Source organism: Anolis sagrei, chromosome 6 (assembly GCF_037176765.1).
Source record: "Anolis sagrei isolate rAnoSag1 chromosome 6, rAnoSag1.mat, whole genome shotgun sequence".
Taxonomy (NCBI): domain Eukaryota; kingdom Metazoa; phylum Chordata; class Lepidosauria; order Squamata; family Dactyloidae; genus Anolis; species Anolis sagrei.
In genome coordinates this window covers 100,700,005-100,718,216 of record NC_090026.1, presented here as the reverse complement: position 1 = coordinate 100,718,216, position 18,212 = coordinate 100,700,005, and the positions used below count along the sequence as shown (strand labels likewise).

The following is an 18,212-nucleotide window of genomic DNA, read 5'->3' as shown; positions in this document are numbered from 1 at the left end:
ATGAGGTCCATATGCTACCCACCCTCGATGTAATCCAATATTGTGTCACTGCATCTAATTTGAAGAATTTGTCAGAATGGAAACAATTCTTCAAGGTTCTAAAGCAAACATTTCCCATCTAACTGTTTGCTTTATGAATAAAGATGTCAACACTGACTCTTCTGCATGCAAAACATGAGTTCTGCAGTTATTGGTCATTTCCTAATGGCACTAAGTCCCAAGCAAAAATACCAGTCTCTTCTCTTTTAGGAAAAAAATGGCAACTTAAAGTCATACAACCATTGTTGGGTTGCATTGACCATCATTCCCACTCAGGATAATCAAGAGTGATGACTTATGCAGTTCAGCTGCAGTTATCTCAAGGATTATACTTGGCTTTAAATTCTTCTGGGGATGGCCTGCTCTCTGTCTTACCAACCTCACGGAAACAGAGAAGATGACCTTCTTAGTGGCTATTCCCAGGATTTTGGATTCCCCAGTTAGACTGGAACCTTCCTTACTATTTTCCCAGGGTTCCCCAGGGAAACAGGTCTTGTAGAATGTGGACTTTTATTTGTTGTTTTAGATTTGGTTTAAATGTTATAATTTTGTGTGTTGTTCAACTATGTTTGTTTATGTCCCACACTGGGGGCAAAGTGGGATATAAATAAATATACTACTAAAAGTAAAACAATAAAAATACAACATTTAGAAGACAATAAACTATCTTTTCCTATACCCAAAGTAGGCAATTAAACAATTCTGTGGAATTCCTGGACAGAAATCAAGAAGCACATTGCTGTTACCTTTGTCTTACCCTCCTTAAGTAATTTTCTTTTTGGCAGATAGGCATAAGACAAGAAATTGTGTGAAAACCTGGGTGGGCTACGTATCTTCTCCTATGAGCCAACAAGAGCTTTAAGATCAGCTGGGGAGGCCCTGCTCTTGGTCCCACCACCTTCACAAGCGCGATTGGTGGGGATGAGAGACAGAGCTTTCTCAGTGGTGGCTCCCCGGTTGTGGAATTTCCTCCCAAGTCACATCAGGCAGGCCCCATCTCTTCTGGTTTTCAGGAAAAAAAAGGTAAAGACATGGCTCTGTACACAAACATTTGCAGAATAAATCATTACGGTTTTGACACAGTCTGAGTAAGGATTATGAGCAAGGATTACAGATGAATAGAATCATGCACTTCATATGTTTTAATCTGTTATTATTCTATGTGTTTTATTGTTTAACTGTTTTAGTATATGGGATACGTTTTATGACAATGTTTTAAGTGGCACTGAATTGTGCCAGGGTTGTAAGCCGCCTTGAGTTCTCACAGGGGTGAGAAAGGCGAGGTATAAAAGAAGCAAATAAATACTAAATAAGATGAGACTACCTGGATCACGGGGGTGGTGACGGCCGACAGGGAGCTCTGGCGTGGGCTGGTCCATGAGGTCACGAAGAGTCAGAAACGACTGAACGAATGAACAACAACAACCTGGATCACAACTTAAACTTCTGTGAATGAGAGAACTAACATTCCCCCAAAGAAATCAGTGTTGCCAATTAATGCTTATGGATCTGAGGAATAGGGTCTACCATTAGTGCTATCTTGTGCCATGGGATACCTACTTTATAACCAGACATATAGCTATTCTGTTTCGATTTGGTACAGAAAGAGCACAGAGGCTGGCAGACTCAGCATTTCCTGCATCATATCCCTCTCCAAAATTAATCCTTACAGCATACATTTTCTAATCAGCTCCAGCCTGGCCAAAGTAACAAACAAAAACTGTCTTGTGGCATTTATTTTTATATATATTTATTTTAGCAGGAGCTTTCATGAATTGCAATCCATTCTCAAAATGCACAATATCAAAGTCATAGATATGTGTGGGTGTTGTAGCCACACAAGCACACAAATCCACATACACACCCAAGGCTTAAATCTTGTATGTCATACTTCTTAGAAAGGAGACTACAATCCATGGAAATGAATGCTATACTAGGCCTGTTTGTTTTAAAAGAAGCAACAATACCCATTTTTGTTGTAATTATGTTATAGTTACTACTACTCAAATATGTATGAAGCATTTGGTCATGTTCACAGGCAGCTGATGACTGCGCAGTGAACAAGGCAATATCATTGCAAGCCTGTTTGTCACTGAATGCGCACTCACTTTCACAGACAGAGAAGAGTAAGTAAAATGCAGCTAAACACTTCCATCTTGGCATAATTGCCAACTCAACATACTTCTTCAGACACCCTGATAAAGAAAAGGCACTTGAGCCTGAATGTATTCATTTAAGTAAGCCATTCCTAATATGTGCAGATGTGAACTTGTCCATGAAGGAAGAGGTTCTTCCTCATCCATCATTTAAGAATTTGTGGTGCATTAAGCAGATTTTTTTTCATCCCCAAAATGAAAAGCTGCACACTGTCTGGCCAGGAGAAGACAAACTGTCACTTGATTCCCTCTGAGTGTTTGGCAGGCATTCAACCGGATCACTTAACCATTATGTTTCTCTACTCAGAACTGGCCTTTAAAAAGTGAAATCTCATATTCCACAACCCAAAATTCAATATATAGCTAAATACATTCAGACCTTGATGCAATTTTGTACTAAAACACCCAGAACTGAATACAGTCCCAGAATATTACTTTCCCATATTTACAGGTTTTATTCACATTGTCTATACTAATGGTTCCCAACCTGAGGTCCATGGACCACCAGTGGTCCGCAAGAACAAAAATATGGTCCACAGCCACACCTTTACACTGTTGCAACAAGAGCAACTGCTCTCGCAAAACCCTCTTATAGTGCTGAGCATTGACAAAATTCACTAATAACAGAGCCCAACAAAAAAATAAGATTTTTTTTCTTGGTGTCTTTGTTTTAGGCCTGTTCCTGGGGTATTTGGGATGCTGAATCGGAAAACTGCATTGGATAGACCGCATCAGCTCTAGATTATTAAATATGGTTTTCTGTGGGCGAACAGATGGCAACTACTGGATGGCATAAGAAATTAGATCTTATATGGTCTATCCAATGCAGGTTTCTGAATCAGCAACCCAAATAACCAAACCAAATCTAAAGTTGACCAAAAAATGATTTGTAACCCTTTTGGTACTAATGTTAGAGAGCGGTCCCTGGTCAAGGTTTCCCTGATCAAAAAGAAAGGTTGGGAACAACTGCCCTGTACCTTCTATCATTATTATTATTATTAGTAGTAGTAGTAGTAGTAGTAAATGTATTCCTGCCTCTCCCTGCAGCTCAAGGCAGGATACACGATTTTGACCAAATTTTAAAGTGGAAATTAGAAAAGGAGAAAAGCCTGATGGGTTTCATATACAAGAAATTAGTTGGAAAACAATATATGGTAAATTGAAACAAAAAAAAAAACCAAAAGAACAAACTGCTTTCCTCAAATTCTCTGCAATTAAATTTTAACAAGGACCGTTAAAAGCATGGTTTTATCCTATGAATGCTATTAGGTACACAGAACAAAATACGGGACAAACATGAATGTTTAAATACCGTTAAATTACAGAATAATTGTAAAGGGGTTTTTGAAACTTAACATACAAAAGCACCTAAAATATCCCAACCCATTAAGTTCCCTTTGGCCAACAACCCTCATTTATATGCCATTAAAATCAATGCAGATATTATACTTCCACGTGAGGATTCCAGTGTGCTAAGTGCTTAATCTCTTAACTGACTCCTCCAGGACCTTGACAGGATTAGACATTAGGCTACTAAGAGAGCTGCAGATCATGGCCTGAACCCAATTAGGCCTCTTGCTTTAATACAATTATCTTAGTGAAATTCTATTGTTAAGATGTGGGCAGAAGAAGCACTTTTTAATGCTACACAGTCAAGAACATACTGCAAATGAGCACGTGATGCTCACATTTAAGAAAAGGTACCCAGCTTCCCCAAAAAGAACAAAAGCCCAGCACAGCTTAGTTGTAAAAAGAAAAATGTTGCTCTGAAACACAGAGAGTATCCAAAATATTGCCAATTGCAGCATGACAAGGCCCTGAAATTTAAGAAAACAAAACTGTCTAGAAAGGAAGCTGGCTTCATCCATGTAGAACAGTGGTTCCCAACCTTTTTTTGACCAGGGACCACTTCACCAGGGACCACTCTCCAATATTAGTATGAAAGGGTTACAAATCAGTTTTTGGTCAACTTTAGATTCGGTTTGGTTATTTGGGGTTGATTCAGAAAACTGCATTGGATAGACCATATAATCTCTAGTTTCTGATACAGAACATATGCCATCCAGTAGTCACTATCTGCTCGCCCACAGAAAACCATATTTAATAAGCCTCGGCATTATAAGAGGGTTTTGCGAGACTGGTTGTTTTAGTTGAAATGGTGTGGTAACGGCGAGGCTGTGGACCATATTTTAGTTCTTGTGGACCAATGGTGATTCACAGACTACAGGTTGGGAACCACTGATGTAGAGGCATTTTGAAACAACAGGGGCTAAATATAATTGGTAATCCCAACTAGACTAGGTACACCAAATCACTGGCAGCCTTGGAAGTCAACCTTTGCATAAATTCCACTTATTCTACGTTATCTGGGAATAACAATTATATTCGGGACAACATGCTTTATCAGCTGCAGTCCAAAATCTTAACTTTTCTGACCTTTAGGTAATATAAAGGACCTTATAACACTATTATTTATTATTTATTTATTTATTAGATGCACTTATTGACCGCCATTTTCAGCCCTTACAGGCGACTCATGGCGGTGTACAGTACACATAAAAAGACAGTTACAGAGGCCAGTATCAACAATATATGACTATACAACAAATACAAACTACATAAAATCCGCTTCGTCTCTTAGTAGAATCATAGCCAGTCTCATTTTCCTTATACCATTCCAGTTCTCATTACCGTAATGTTGTTGCTTAGCACTTAATTAAATGCCCTCTCGAACAGCCAGGTCTTAAGGCTTTTTCGAAAGGACATGAGGGAGGGCGCCTGTCTGATGTGTGCCGGGAGAGTGTTCCACAGCCGGGGGGCCACCACCGAGAAGGCCCTCTCCCTCGTCCCCGCCAGCCGTGCCTGTGATGCAGGCGGGATCGAGAGAAGGGCCTCCCCAGACGATCTCAAGGTCCTCGTGGGCTCGTAGGCCAAGATGCGGTCAGAAAGGTATTTTGGGCCGGAACACTAGAGAATGTATCCACTTTAAATCCAGTTTCTGCCTCCTGCAGAATTCTGGGGTTTGTAGTTTAACAAGGCTATTAAAAGCACCTCCCTAAATAACAAACCCCAGAATTCTGCAGGGGGCAGCAGAATTTAAAGTGGATTCATTCTCTAGTGTGATGAGGTCCATAGTCATGTCTGTGAATCTATTCTTAGATTGAATGTTTCCATCTAAAAGGGGTTCAGGTATCCCTCTTTCAATGTAAAGCAGTCCTTTCTGTACAGTCCAAAAGTGAAAGTACATCAACATAATTGAAAAGTGAGCAAGACAGCAATTACATTCATTGTGTATTTACATGCAACAGCACTCATCTGTCTTCTATAAACTAGTGTCTTATAGTATTTTAGAACCAGATCCTTTATTGACCAGGGCAATGGTTGGTTCTGTTATTTTGGGTACCCAACCAATTGATATTTTTGTGTCCCAGAGTAACTAGGAATGAAAAACTGGAGGAAAGGTATTATTAAAAAATTGTGCATAGCACAGGGACACACAGAGGTCTATGAAGGTCCCAAGAACCAAACTGGATCCCACCAAGGGTCACATGCATCCTGCAGACTATACATTTCTCATCCCTGGACTAGAGGTAAGCTTTCTCTTATTGGGGTTTTTTGGTGCTTGATTTCCTACAAGCTAAGAAAGGATAAAATGAGCCCTATTCAATATGGTACCCTTTAGATGCGTTGGACTACATCTCCCACAATCGACAGCAAGAGTTTTAAATTTCCATCGTATAAAGAAAAGCACAACAAGATGCAAAGGATTACATCAGGCCAATGGTATACAAAAATGAACGAATGCAGGCAGTCATGCAGGATTCTTGCAGAGAGAGAATACAGAAAGCATAGCACTGACTCACCGATCCATTGTTTGGCTGAAGTGGGAAAAGACATAAATATTAACAAACTGCATCGAAGGAGAATCAATACACAAACCTAGTTTAAATCTCCAAACAAATCTGAACTTTAGTCTAAACTCCTGAAGTTTCAGGTTTTCATACAGCATTAAATACCTGCTACATCACACAACCAAACTATTTGTGTCCAGTCATTTCAGTTTAGTTTTGTAATTTCTGGCACAAATTAATTATTTAGCTGATTCAGCAATAACAAGATTGTGACTGAATTCTAACGAATACATTGAACATGGTTTCCATACAAAAATATAAATTAAGAAGCATTTTGAAGGTATTTAAGAAGGTTCTGATGGTCAGAATATTCTTCCAAGACCAGAGAAATTTAGCATGCTTTCAGACATAGTCACTGAAAGGTCAGGATAAAACAGAAAGCTGGGGTAAAAATGCTACAGTGATATATTGCCTGAAGACAAAGTACAAGACGAAGGCCCAGTTGTCCATGAAACTCTGTAGTAGATGAAAATAGGAGTTCCACCCTATTCCACATGTCAACCTATCCTGGTGGCATAACACTGGGATTTTTGAGTGCTACCTGGGTTTAATTCAGATCTAGGAGAAAAACAGGATTTTTAAGACTACAATTCCTTATGGTCAATGAGTCTTACTACTTAGTTAATATTGATAGCATTGCAACCTTAATGCAAATCTTATGGGCAGAATCGTAAATTAGGAACATTTCTTTCATCTATATGCAGATCGTGGCTTCTTGACACATACCTATTCACTTACTGTACCCAGAAGAAAGAATGTGAAAACAATACATTAAAGAGATGTCCAGGCAGTCTCCGAGTTACAAACATCAGACATACAAATTACTTATAGTTAAGAACGGGGGAGAAATCTACCCCTAGGAAGGGAAATTCACTCATGAAAGAGTTGTCTCCATTGACACTTTCTCACCAATCCTTGCTTCCACAACAAGCCACAGGGAAAGAAAGTGGAGCGAAATCTTCTGAACGATACCAAAGAGAGCAAAACAAACATCTCAGGGGTATTAACCCTTTCCTATGTTATCCAAAACATTATTTATTTATTATTTATTTAAAACATTTATGTTTCGCCTTTCTCACCCCAAAGAGGACTCAGGGTGGAGCACAACATATATACGGAAAACATTTAATGCCGGAACATAAAATAAACTATAAATGTACACAAACACTAAAATCAGTTATATCTACTTTAAAATCAATTGTTTAAACCATTTCAAAAACAACCATATTGACTCTGATCAGCAGAGTGGGTTTTCTATTATTGCCTTATTGCACTGTCTCAAAAGCTTGGTCCCACAACCAGCTTTTTACCATCCTTCTGAAGTACAGGAGGGAGGGGACTGATCTAATATCACCAGGAAGGGAGTTCCATAGCCGAGGGGCAATCACTGAGAAGGCCCTTTCTTTCCTCCCTGCCAATTGTGCCTCTGATGGTGGTGGGACCGAGAGCAGAGCCTCCCCAGAAGATCTTAGTCTCCGCGGTGGTTCATAGAGGGAAATGCATTCTGACAGGTAAACTGGGCCAGGGCCGTTTAGGGCTTCATAGGCCAAAGCCATCACTTTGAATTGTGTCCGGAAGCAAACTAACAGCCACTAGAGCTGACACAACATGGGAATTGTGTGCTCCCTATATGCCGCCCCAGTTATTAATCTGGTTGCCTCTCGTTGGACTATTTGAAGAATATATAGATCTATGGATGTATGTGTGTGGATAGATAGATAGATAGATAGATAGATAGATAGACACATAGACACATAGATAGATAGATATGCCTGCCCTGACGTACAACAAATTCAACGTAAGAATAAACCTACATAACCTATTTTGCTTGTTAACTTAGGGACTACCTGTATATTAATTTATTTTTGCCAAGACAGACATCTCTGCCATGTGCATCTGAATTCCTGAAATTACTTCACTTATATTCTAAGCTGAAACTTCCCAAAAACAGTGTCAAAGGTAAGTCATTCAAGGCCACTTAAAATATTTTCTGTGTAAATGCCCAGTTCAGTAAATGAATGAAAGGAAGGTAGATTTGGTTTATCTTGTTTTAAGTCCCTTCTTCCCCTGAAATCCTCCAAATCATATCCTACACTTTAACAAACGAGTCCCCATGTATTATAAACATATAAAAAGTCAACATTGAAATAGAATTCCACTGTTAAAAACAAAAGACATTAAGTACCAGTACCCAACTCTGTGTATGTATGTGCGCGCACGCGCGTCAGGAGCAACTTGATAAACTGTAAGTTGCTTCTGGTGAGAGAACTGGCTGTCTGAAAGGACGTTGTCCAGGGGATGCCCGGATGTTTTACCATCCTCTGGGAGGCTTCTCTCATGTCCCCACATTAGAAGCTGGAGCTGACAGACAGGAGCCCACCCCGCTCCTCAGATTCCAACCACCGATCTTTTGGTCAGCAGTCCTGCTGGCACAAGGGTTTAACCCATTGTGCCATTGGGGGCTACACATCCATAAGTGCGCCATATTCATGATTCCCATAGTCACAATTGTGGCACTACTGACACCATCATAACTCCCTTGGCATCAAATGAAATTGTTCTAATAATGATTGGGGGATGGATGGATGTTTCTGATTTATGCCAACAATGAGCTACTAGCCTGTGACAATCACAAGCAGAACCCTATAACAATTCCTTGCACAGCCTTGTATCTAGAAGAGAAGTGGAAACATCAATCACAGGTGGCCCCATTGCCAGCTGAATGGACTTCCTTTTTCTCTTGCTGTTGCTGATGCCCAAGAAAACAAGTTTGTTTGTTTGGGGGCGGGGGGGGGGGCAGAATCAAGCCCACAAAATTGTTTTGTTATTCCAAGGTAACTAAGCAGTCAATATAGAATACTAACCAATAGTTAAATAATTTACAACATCCACCTGAAAAGGCAGAAGCATCCTCTGTCTATCTAAGCCCTTGCCTCATCATACAATGGGATAGAAAAGATTTAGGATCCAATCCCACTTTTCCAAAAAAATTAGGATGGTCTGACTTACGCACCTGTCTTTAAAGGGAAAGAAGATGCCATATGTACATATTATGCAAGCAAGAGGAAGAAGAGTAGGAAAAGGAGGAAACTATTATATTCCACATGCAGCTCCCCCCCCCCACTCACCTCCCCACTCACCCCCCCCCCCCCAAATAAAAAGAAATAAGGCCTTTGGAAACCTAAGGTATTATTTGGTGTTCTAACATCCCATCACCACCTTATAATGAGAATGTGACCAGAAATTTGCTTTTTCCACAGCACCTTTCAAACACTTCTCCTTTCTTTAACAACCAGCTTTTACCTACTAAGTACTCAAACTTGGAAAACGGTCAGAAAAAGTCAGGTGACTACCAGTGTTTGAACCAAAGTCCCTACATAAAAGCAACCTTTGTGTCACTCTCAGCTCTTTGAACTGTATGAGGCACTACAGTGGAAACAGTCAAGTTATTCTGTAAAGCATAATCTGCTCCAATGAAGGCACATGAATTATGTATATATGATAAGTGTACAAGGTGTGAATTTGTACCTTGGGAAATAGAGAGCCAGTTCCTGAGCCAAGCATACAATGTAAACTGAACAAATTGCAGGTAATATTGGTTGGGAGTGGAGAAGCTATGGCCTTTCCAGCTCCCACTGCTATTGATCCTGCTTGCTAGGGATGATGGAAATGAGAGTGCCATAACTCCTGCAGGGCTATAGGCTCTCCATCTCTATTTTATAACAAGCTTAAATTGAATTCCTAACCATCCTTTCAATTTAAGATAAAAAACCAGACCTATGGTTCAAGACAAGATATACTCTGAGCATCAGTTTGGTCCCACAGTTAGGTCCAACAAGGTAAAGGTTTTCCCCTGACATTAAGTCTAGTTGTGTTGGTGCTCATCTCCATTTCTAAGTCGAAGAACCAGCGTTGTCCGTAGAATCCTCCAAGGTCATATGGCCGGCATGACTGCATGGAGCTTTGTTACCTTCCTGCCTGAGCGGTACATTTTTACAAGTTATCAAGACAGACTGTTTAATGGATCTCGCACCAGGGGTCCTCAGACTTTTTCAACAGAGCGCCAGGTCACACAGTCCCTCAAAATGTTGGAGGGCAGCATTATAATTTGAAGAAAAAAAAACATGAATTCCTATGCGCACTGCACATATCTTATTTGTAGTTCAAAAACACTTAAAAACAATACAACAATTAAAATGAAGAACAATTTTAACAAATATAAACTTATTAGTATTTCAATTGGAAGTGTGGGTCTGCTTTTGGCTGATGAGATAGGATTGTTGTTGTTGTGTGCTTTCAAGTCATTTCAGACTTATGTTGACCCAGAGCAAGGGCCGGGTAAATGAACTTGGAGGGCCGTATCCGGCCCCCGGGCCATAGTTTGAGGACCCCTGGATTAGACTAAATGTCCCTCTCAATTCTGTGATTCTTGGTTACAATAGCTAAGATTCAACATCCTTGCTTAGGGGAGCATAAACCCATAAATAGAGGATCTACATCCACTTTCCCCAAAATCTGGTCTTCCATATGTTTGAACTTCACCTCCTACAGTTCTTGAGTGTTTTGCAAGCTGGAGGGATGGGGCTTTGGGGAGCTAATGCCCAAAACCTTGGAGAAATTTTGCAGTCTTCAAGGCCTGCTGCTTAACTTCCTAGTACCGATTGGCAAGTGCTGCGGAAAACAAGATATTGACCACAATTTGGGTCTGGTGACACACAACCCTCCAAATGTTGCTGGACTGCAGCTCACCACTGGCTGGATCTATAACTGCTATATAATCCAGTATCTGAATGTAGATTTTCTCTTTTGAACTGAATTGTATGATTCTATACTGAAGTTTAATTCAGTTCTAAGCAGCTTGGGAGTTCTCCTGGACTCATCGCCAATGAGGCCACATATCATTCATTCTCAGCCTTGCTGGACCACTGAGAAGATACAATGGGAGAATGGAGAGGAGTTCAAGCCTGCTGTCAGCTTCTCTATTGAGCAAGGAAGCATTTATTACAGCCAAACTACTGCCTTGGTGAAGGAGAAAAGAAAGCACTGAATCCTAATGGAAGTCTCTCTCTCTCTCTTGATAAGTGGCATCATTATCATCAGTGTCACCCAGTGTAGCAACTCATAATGTCAACCCCATGGATCTCCTCCTTTACTAGACCCATACTACAATATTGTAGCAAAAAAATAAGAAAAATTGACAAAATCAATGACTACAGAAAACCCAGCAGCAACAACAACAATAGCACATGCCGGTAGACCAGAGCTTTCCAACCATCTTAGTTTTTAGACATGCATCATTTTGCAATGCTGTAATTGAGTTTTGCCAGCAAACCAGAGGTTAAATCAATCCCCTATAAGATATATAGACACTTATATAAGCTGTAATAATGAAATGTTTGGGGACACAAACATGAATACCTTTCATTTATATTGTTAAAAATGTATGACGTAGTGCTTATTTCACATAGACTCAGAGGTTTCTCATTACCTTTGCGTGACACACCAAAACACCACAACTGACACACTAATGTGTTGTGACGCACAGCTGGTAAAGCTCTGCTGTAGACTAACCTCGCATTGCAAAGCACCACAGCCATTGGGAACAATGTCTGCTCTGACTGGAGTGCATGCATATTAGAAAATTTAAAAAGTAAATCAGCATAGAGTTTTAGCCTTATGGGACCAGAAGTGCGTTTTGTGAATTATGGGGGGAAATATATACATTCTCGCTTATCTGACATAAACGGGCAGGCAAAATGTCAGATAAACAAAAATGTTGGATAATACAGAGTCTCCTACTGTTACCCGTCTGACACCTAGAACACTAACAACAGGGACTCAAAGGATTAAGGCAAGGCAACACCTCAAGGCTACAACAGCCCAGAAGGACGTGCCTGGATACGGAAGAAGAGTGTGGAAATCACAGAGGGAAGGAGGGAGGATGCCTTCGCTTCCGGTCCTGCCTCTTTTCCCCCTTTCCTCTCTCCTCCTCCTCGTCTTTCCTTTTTCACTTATTGGGAATGGAGAGAGGGTTGGAGAGCTCTCCTTTAATTGAAGGGAAAATGCTGGAGGAAAAAGGGGATGCCGGATAAGATGGAATGTCAGATAAGCAAATGTTTGATAAGCTCTACTGTATTTCAATGTACTATCTTAAAGATGGAATGAAAGTCTAACATGAAATGCATGTATGTTTCATATAAGATTTATTATCCCCTTAACCTGCAAGACATTTTAAAATAATTTTGTATATGAAACAAGAGTTTTTGATTTTTTTTATGTCAGAAACAACTTGAAAAACAGCAAGTCACTTATAGTGTGAGAGAATTGGCCGTCTGAAAGGATGTTGACCAGGGGATACCCGGATGTTTTTATGTTTTACCATCCTTGTGGGAGGCTCCTCTCATGTCCCCGCATGAGGAGCTGGAGCTTACAGAGGGAGCTCATCTATGCTCTCCCCGGATTCAGACCTCTGACCTGTTGATCTTCAGTCCTGCCAGCGCAAGAGTTTAACCCAGTGATTCTCAATCTGGGGTCCCCAGATGTTTTTGGCCTTCAACTCCCAGAAATCCTAACAGATGGTAAACTGGCTAGGATTTCTGGGAGTTGTAGGCCAAAAACATCTGGGGACCCCAGGTTGAGAACCACTGGTTTAACTCATTGCATCACAGGGGGGCAAGAGTGCTGGTGCCCTACCGCACAACAATTCCCAGATCCATAGCACTGATCCATGGCAGTTAAAGTGAGGTCAAATTGCATTGGTTTTACAATGTAGATATATACTCTCTATCTTTTGAATCAGAAAGCAATGGATGGCTCTACACCAGTGGTTCTCTATCTTTTGAATCAGAAAGCAATGGATGGCTCTACACCAATGGTTCTCAACCTGTGGTTCCCCAGATGTTTTGGCCTTCAACTCCCAGAAATCCTAACAGCTGGTAACCTGGCTGGGATTTCTGGGAGTTGTAGGCCAAAACACCTGGGGACCCACAGGTTGAGAAGCACTGATCTACACTGTAGAATGAATGCAGTTTGACACTATTTTAACTCAGTGATATGGGATCATGGGATTGTATATTGATGTGAGGCTCAAGCACTATTGGGCAGAGAAGGCTAAAGATCTTGTAAAACTACAACTCCCCCAGGATTCCATCGCATTGAGCCATAGCAGTTAAAGCGATGTCAAACTGAATTCATTCTACAGTATAGATTCACCTTCAGCTCTGGAACACCCTCCCAAAAGATCTTAGACAGGCCCCTACTTTGGCAGTCTTTAGAAAGAACTTGAAGACCTGGCTGTTCCGATGTGCCTTTCCAGAATAGGAAATCTCCAATAACAAGTCCTCGAAGCACTTTTAGTAGAACTAAGATTATTGCACACCGCACACTGCACTTGCCCTATAATCCTCGTATACCACCTGCCACATCAACACTTTTAATCCTGTAACCATTACTCTGCCCCGGCCCAGTTTTATTGTGTCTTGATATACTGTCTATTGCATGTCGTTAATATTGCTTTAACTGTTTTTAATTTTGCTTTTGGTGTTATATTGTTTGTGTTGTGTTTTGTGGCCTTGGCCTTTGTAAGCCACATTGAGTCCTTCGGGAGATGCTAGCGGGGTACAAATAAAGTTGTTAATAATAATAATAATAATAATAATAATAATCAGCCTGCCATATGGACAAGTTTGGCTTATTTTGGAATTCCTGATTAAGGGATGCTCAACCTGTATGTGTATAACTGGCTTTAGGGACAATGGCTGTTAGGAATTGTGGGAGTTGAAGCCCAAAACACCTGGATGGCTGAAGTTTGCCCATGCCTGCTATAGAATAAATGCAGTTTGGCCCCTCTACTTAAGCTGCCATGTCTCAAAGCTATGGAATAATGGGATTTGTAGTTTGGTGGGGCACCAGCACTCTTGGCCAGGGGAGCCTAAGGACTTTGCAAGACCACAACTCCCAGGATGCCATGGCAGGGAAAGCTGAGGTCCAACTGCATTCCTTCCACAGAGGAGAAGGAGTCTCAACCTCCCTTGGTGACGTCACGCTCCCTTTGTGACGTCAGAGGGAAGGAAAGGCTCGCAGGTGGCCCCAAGGACAGGCTCGAGGTCAAAGCGGAAAGCCTTCCAAAGCAGGGCACGGGTGGGAGGGACCACCAGGGAGACTGGGAAGCGCGTGCCTTTCGCTCCCAGGGCTGAGACTTACCTTGGCAGCCATGCTTTACCTCGGCGCAGACCCGGGCCCCCCTTTTATTTTAATTCCGCTCCCCCCTCCCCCTTTGGAGAAGCCAGCGGAGGCGGCAAAGCGGCGTCCTCGCTGAGCAGCCAATCAGCGCGGGAGGAAGGGCCGCCGCTCTCCGCTCATTGGCTGGAGCCAACCTTTCCTCTTTCTCTCCTTCCCTCCCTCCTTCCTCCCTGCTGCTTCCCGCGTGTTCAGAGCTCGAGCCAGCTGGAGCGCGCGCGTGATCAGGCCCGGCGCGGGAGCGCGCGCGCTCTCTCAGAGGATGAATCCCTCCCTCGTTTTCCATTTACAACAGGCCAGGACCAACTTGGGCCCTCCAGGTGTTTTGGACTCCAACTCCCACAGGCCTGTAGCGGGGGGGGGGGGGGGGGGTTAGGGGTTCAACCCCCCCCCGAAATGTTTCAGTTTTTTTTTAAAAAAAAAAAACAGTTTACTCATGAATTTTAACTGGTTAACCAAATCCCCAAGCTAAGTCTATGAGATGCAAAAAATTAAGAGTCCCTCCAGAACTACAAGCACTATCTCAAGAAAATATTTATTTATTTATTTGTTATTTGAACTTATATGCCGCCACTCCCCTGGGGCTCTGAGCGGCTTACAAGAACAGGCTAAAATCTAACAATTTAAAAACAATTTAAAACAATTTAAAAACAGCAATATCAGAGATCAAAGTCCGGTCGAAACAGATATGTCTTACATGCCCTGCGGAAAGCTGATAAGTCCCGCAAGGCACGGACTTCAGGTGGCATAGTATTCCAGAGTGATGGTGCCACTGCTGTAAAGGCTCTGCGCCTGGTTGCTGTTAGATGCAAGGTCTTGACACTGGGGATTTCCAATAGATCTTGGTCCTCAGGACTGAAGGATCTCTGGGGTTGGTAGGGGGTGAGGCGGTCCCTCAGGTACATCGGCCCCAGTCCATGCAAGGCCTTAAATATTGACAATTTATTCACACTGTCATTACTTGGAGCAATAGCCAATGTAGTGAAGCAACCAAGTTGTGTGTGTGTGTGTTGAATGCTCTCATTAAGGAGGCCAGACTTGGTGGAGGTGGTTGACAGGGGCAGAGCTGCAGGCTATTGAAGGATGCTCTGCCCCCTGCTGTGCTCTTTGCTTCAGCGCGAGCTAGGAGGCAGGTTTCAACCCCACCCACCCCCCGCGAAATTTTCAACCCCCCCCCCCCCCGAAATTTCAACCCCTCCCGAATTTTTTTTCTGGCTACGGCCCTGAACTCCCACCATTCCAAACAGCCTCAGGCCCCTTCCTTTTCCCCCTCAGCCGCTTAAGCTTATAAAGACAGTAGCATGACAGTCACAGCAACCAAGAAATAAGGGCTACAGAGGGAAGAAGAAAAAGGAAAAAATAGTTTAAAGCCCTTATGAGATTGAACCAGATAGACCAGTCCAGGGTATTTGCTAGATTGGCCAGACACTTGGGAAAGACTCAGGGTGCTTCTGCACTGTAGAATTCATACATTTTAATCCCACTTTCATGGCCATGGCTCAATGTTATGGAATCTTGAATGATGTAATTTGGCGAAGCACCAGCACTCTGGAAGAAAAAGGCTAAAGATCATGGAAAGCTACAGCTCTTGGGATTCCATAGCATTTAGACATGGTCGTTAAAGGGTTAGGGTTATTATTAATTCTACAGTGTAGATACACCCTCAAGCGTAGCTATGCTTTGGGAAGGAAGGGAAAAACAGCTTTGCTTCTATTCTTGCCTTGAGTTCTAAAATCTCTCAATTGCTGGTACTGGGATAACAGAGGGCTGAGCAAAAAAAGCCTCATATAAGACTAGATGCTTATCTTTCTAGGTCACATGGAGATGCCTTTTCATTGAACCACAGAGTTGGAAGAGACTACAAGGGCCATCCAGTCCAACCCCACCACACACACCCCCTTGTGTGTGTGTCAGGAGTGACTTGAGAAACTGCAAGTCGCTTCTGGTGTGAGAGAATTGGCTGTCTGCAAGGACGTTGCCCAGAAGACGTCCGGATGTTGTACCATCCTATGGGAGGCTTGTCTCATGTCTCTGCATGGGAAGCTGGGGCTGACAGACAGGAGCTCACCCTGCTCCCCGGATTTGAACTACTGACCTTTTGTTCTGCAGTCCTGCCAGCACAAGGGTTTAACCCATTGGCTTCAGTCCAACCCCCGCCATGCAGGAACACACAAAGCACTCCCAACAGATGGCCATTCAGCCTCCAAAGAAAGAGACTCCACCACACTCCAAGGCGGCTAGCTCTAACTATCAGGAAGTTCTTCCTAACGTTTAGATGGTCTCTCTTTTCCTGCAATGTGGATTCATTGCTCCATCCTAGTCTCTAGAGCAGCAGAAACCAAGCATGTCCTCTCCTCAAGGTGATGTATCCCACACTGCAGGAAAAGGGAGTCCATCTCACGACCGAACATCTCTTTTGCTTGACTCATTCTGTGATCTTCTCCACAATCCTCTCGAAGTTCTTTGTGTTGTCCTTGAATCCCTCCTTCCTCAAGTGTAGCATTTGATCTAGAGTTGTGAAACTAGGATTTTGTCAGGCTGTCAACCTACTTGGGCAATAATCTATGTCAAGATGAGCTTCATCATGTCAAGGGATGGGGGTGTGATGAAGCCGAAAAACATTTTCCCCCTCTTATCATCTCCCAATGTGAGGCATAGAAGGCGGGTGAGGAGGGACCCAAATGGTTAACATTTTAAATCTTCCGTTTTGCAAACTGTGCCATAAATATTCAGTGAGTGCTAGATCCTCGGCTGGCATAAATCAGCATGGTTCTAGAGACTTCAAGGGCACCGTTCTAATTTAGCTCCGTGGGAGGGGTTGTGGCGAGCAAAATACATCTACTCTGAATTTTTTAAAAGTCGTTTCTTCCTCCAAGAATGACAAACACATTTTGCAACTCAGGACAATCTGGGCATGAAAAAACATCCGACCCACAATCATCCTTCATATATTGCAGCTTTGTTTATGCCATAAAGATTTGCTGCACTTGATTAATTATCAGTATCTCGCTTCAGAGAGGTAACAAGGATGCTCTGATGAGAGAATTATTGGCAAACCTGCTCAGAATACATATCAACTTGCATGTGTCACATATGCTTGGAATATTTATCAGACTGCAATGAACGACTAATATTATTTCTTGTCCACAATTAGGCGGTGACCATCAATAACTCTCCAGAGACAGGGAATGAGATTTACTTTTTTCTTCCCCCTGGTAGGATTTTAGCAATCAAGAGAAAGGAAATATTATTCAATCATTTGTTTGTGATTAATCGCATTCAACCATTAAGCAATTTCTGCCCTCTGCGTTAAGTCATTCTTATTCTGAGCTGGTAAAAAATTTACATAAATACAAGTGCCAATGACAAAAAAAGGAAATAAAAATGCCATCAAAAATCATTTCAACTAATAGCTGATGAAACGTTGCTTGCCAGAAAGACTGCATATCTGATGTCCATTATTTCCATTTAGGAACAAACAGGAGCAAGTTCATAAAACAGGAGGGGGGGACTGGGCTTCCATTTTTGATTGTGTCTCTACTGCTTCAGCACAGGCTCCACTGGTGCACAAAATTATTATTAGTTTAAGGTAAAGGTTAGACATTAAGTCTAGTCGTGTCCAACATTGGGAGGTGCTTATTCTAAGCCAAAGAGCCGCCGTTGTTTTCTGTAGATGTCTCCAAGGTCATGTGGCTGGCATGACGGCATGGAACGCTGTTATCATCCCACCAAAGTGGTACCAGTTGATCTATTCACTTTTGCAAGTTTTCAAACTGCTAGGTTGGCAGAAGCTGGGGCTAACAGCAGGAGCTCACCCCACTCCCTGGATTTGAACTGCCGACCTTTCAGTCAGCAAATTTAGCAGCTC

The 18,212-nt window shown here is 42.2% G+C and overlaps 1 protein-coding gene across 2 annotated transcripts in view; it reads right to left on the bottom strand.

The window, feature by feature from the left end:
* The window catches only part of SLC25A13 (solute carrier family 25 member 13), a 139,153-nt gene extending 124,715 nt beyond the window's left edge, over positions 1-14,438 (bottom strand). Inside the window, exons 1-2 of one of the 2 annotated variants that reach the window (XM_060782218.2) lie at positions 14,309-14,438; positions 6,059-6,073 (exon numbers count right to left, since the gene is read on the bottom strand). In XM_060782218.2, the coding sequence (XP_060638201.2) occupies positions 6,059-6,073; positions 14,309-14,320 (27 nt within the window). In that variant the 5' untranslated portion in view covers positions 14,321-14,438. The remainder of the gene's footprint in view (positions 1-6,058; positions 6,074-14,308) is intronic. The other variant, XM_060782220.2, reaches the window with a different exon arrangement.
* Positions 14,439-18,212: the final 3,774 nt, after the last annotated feature.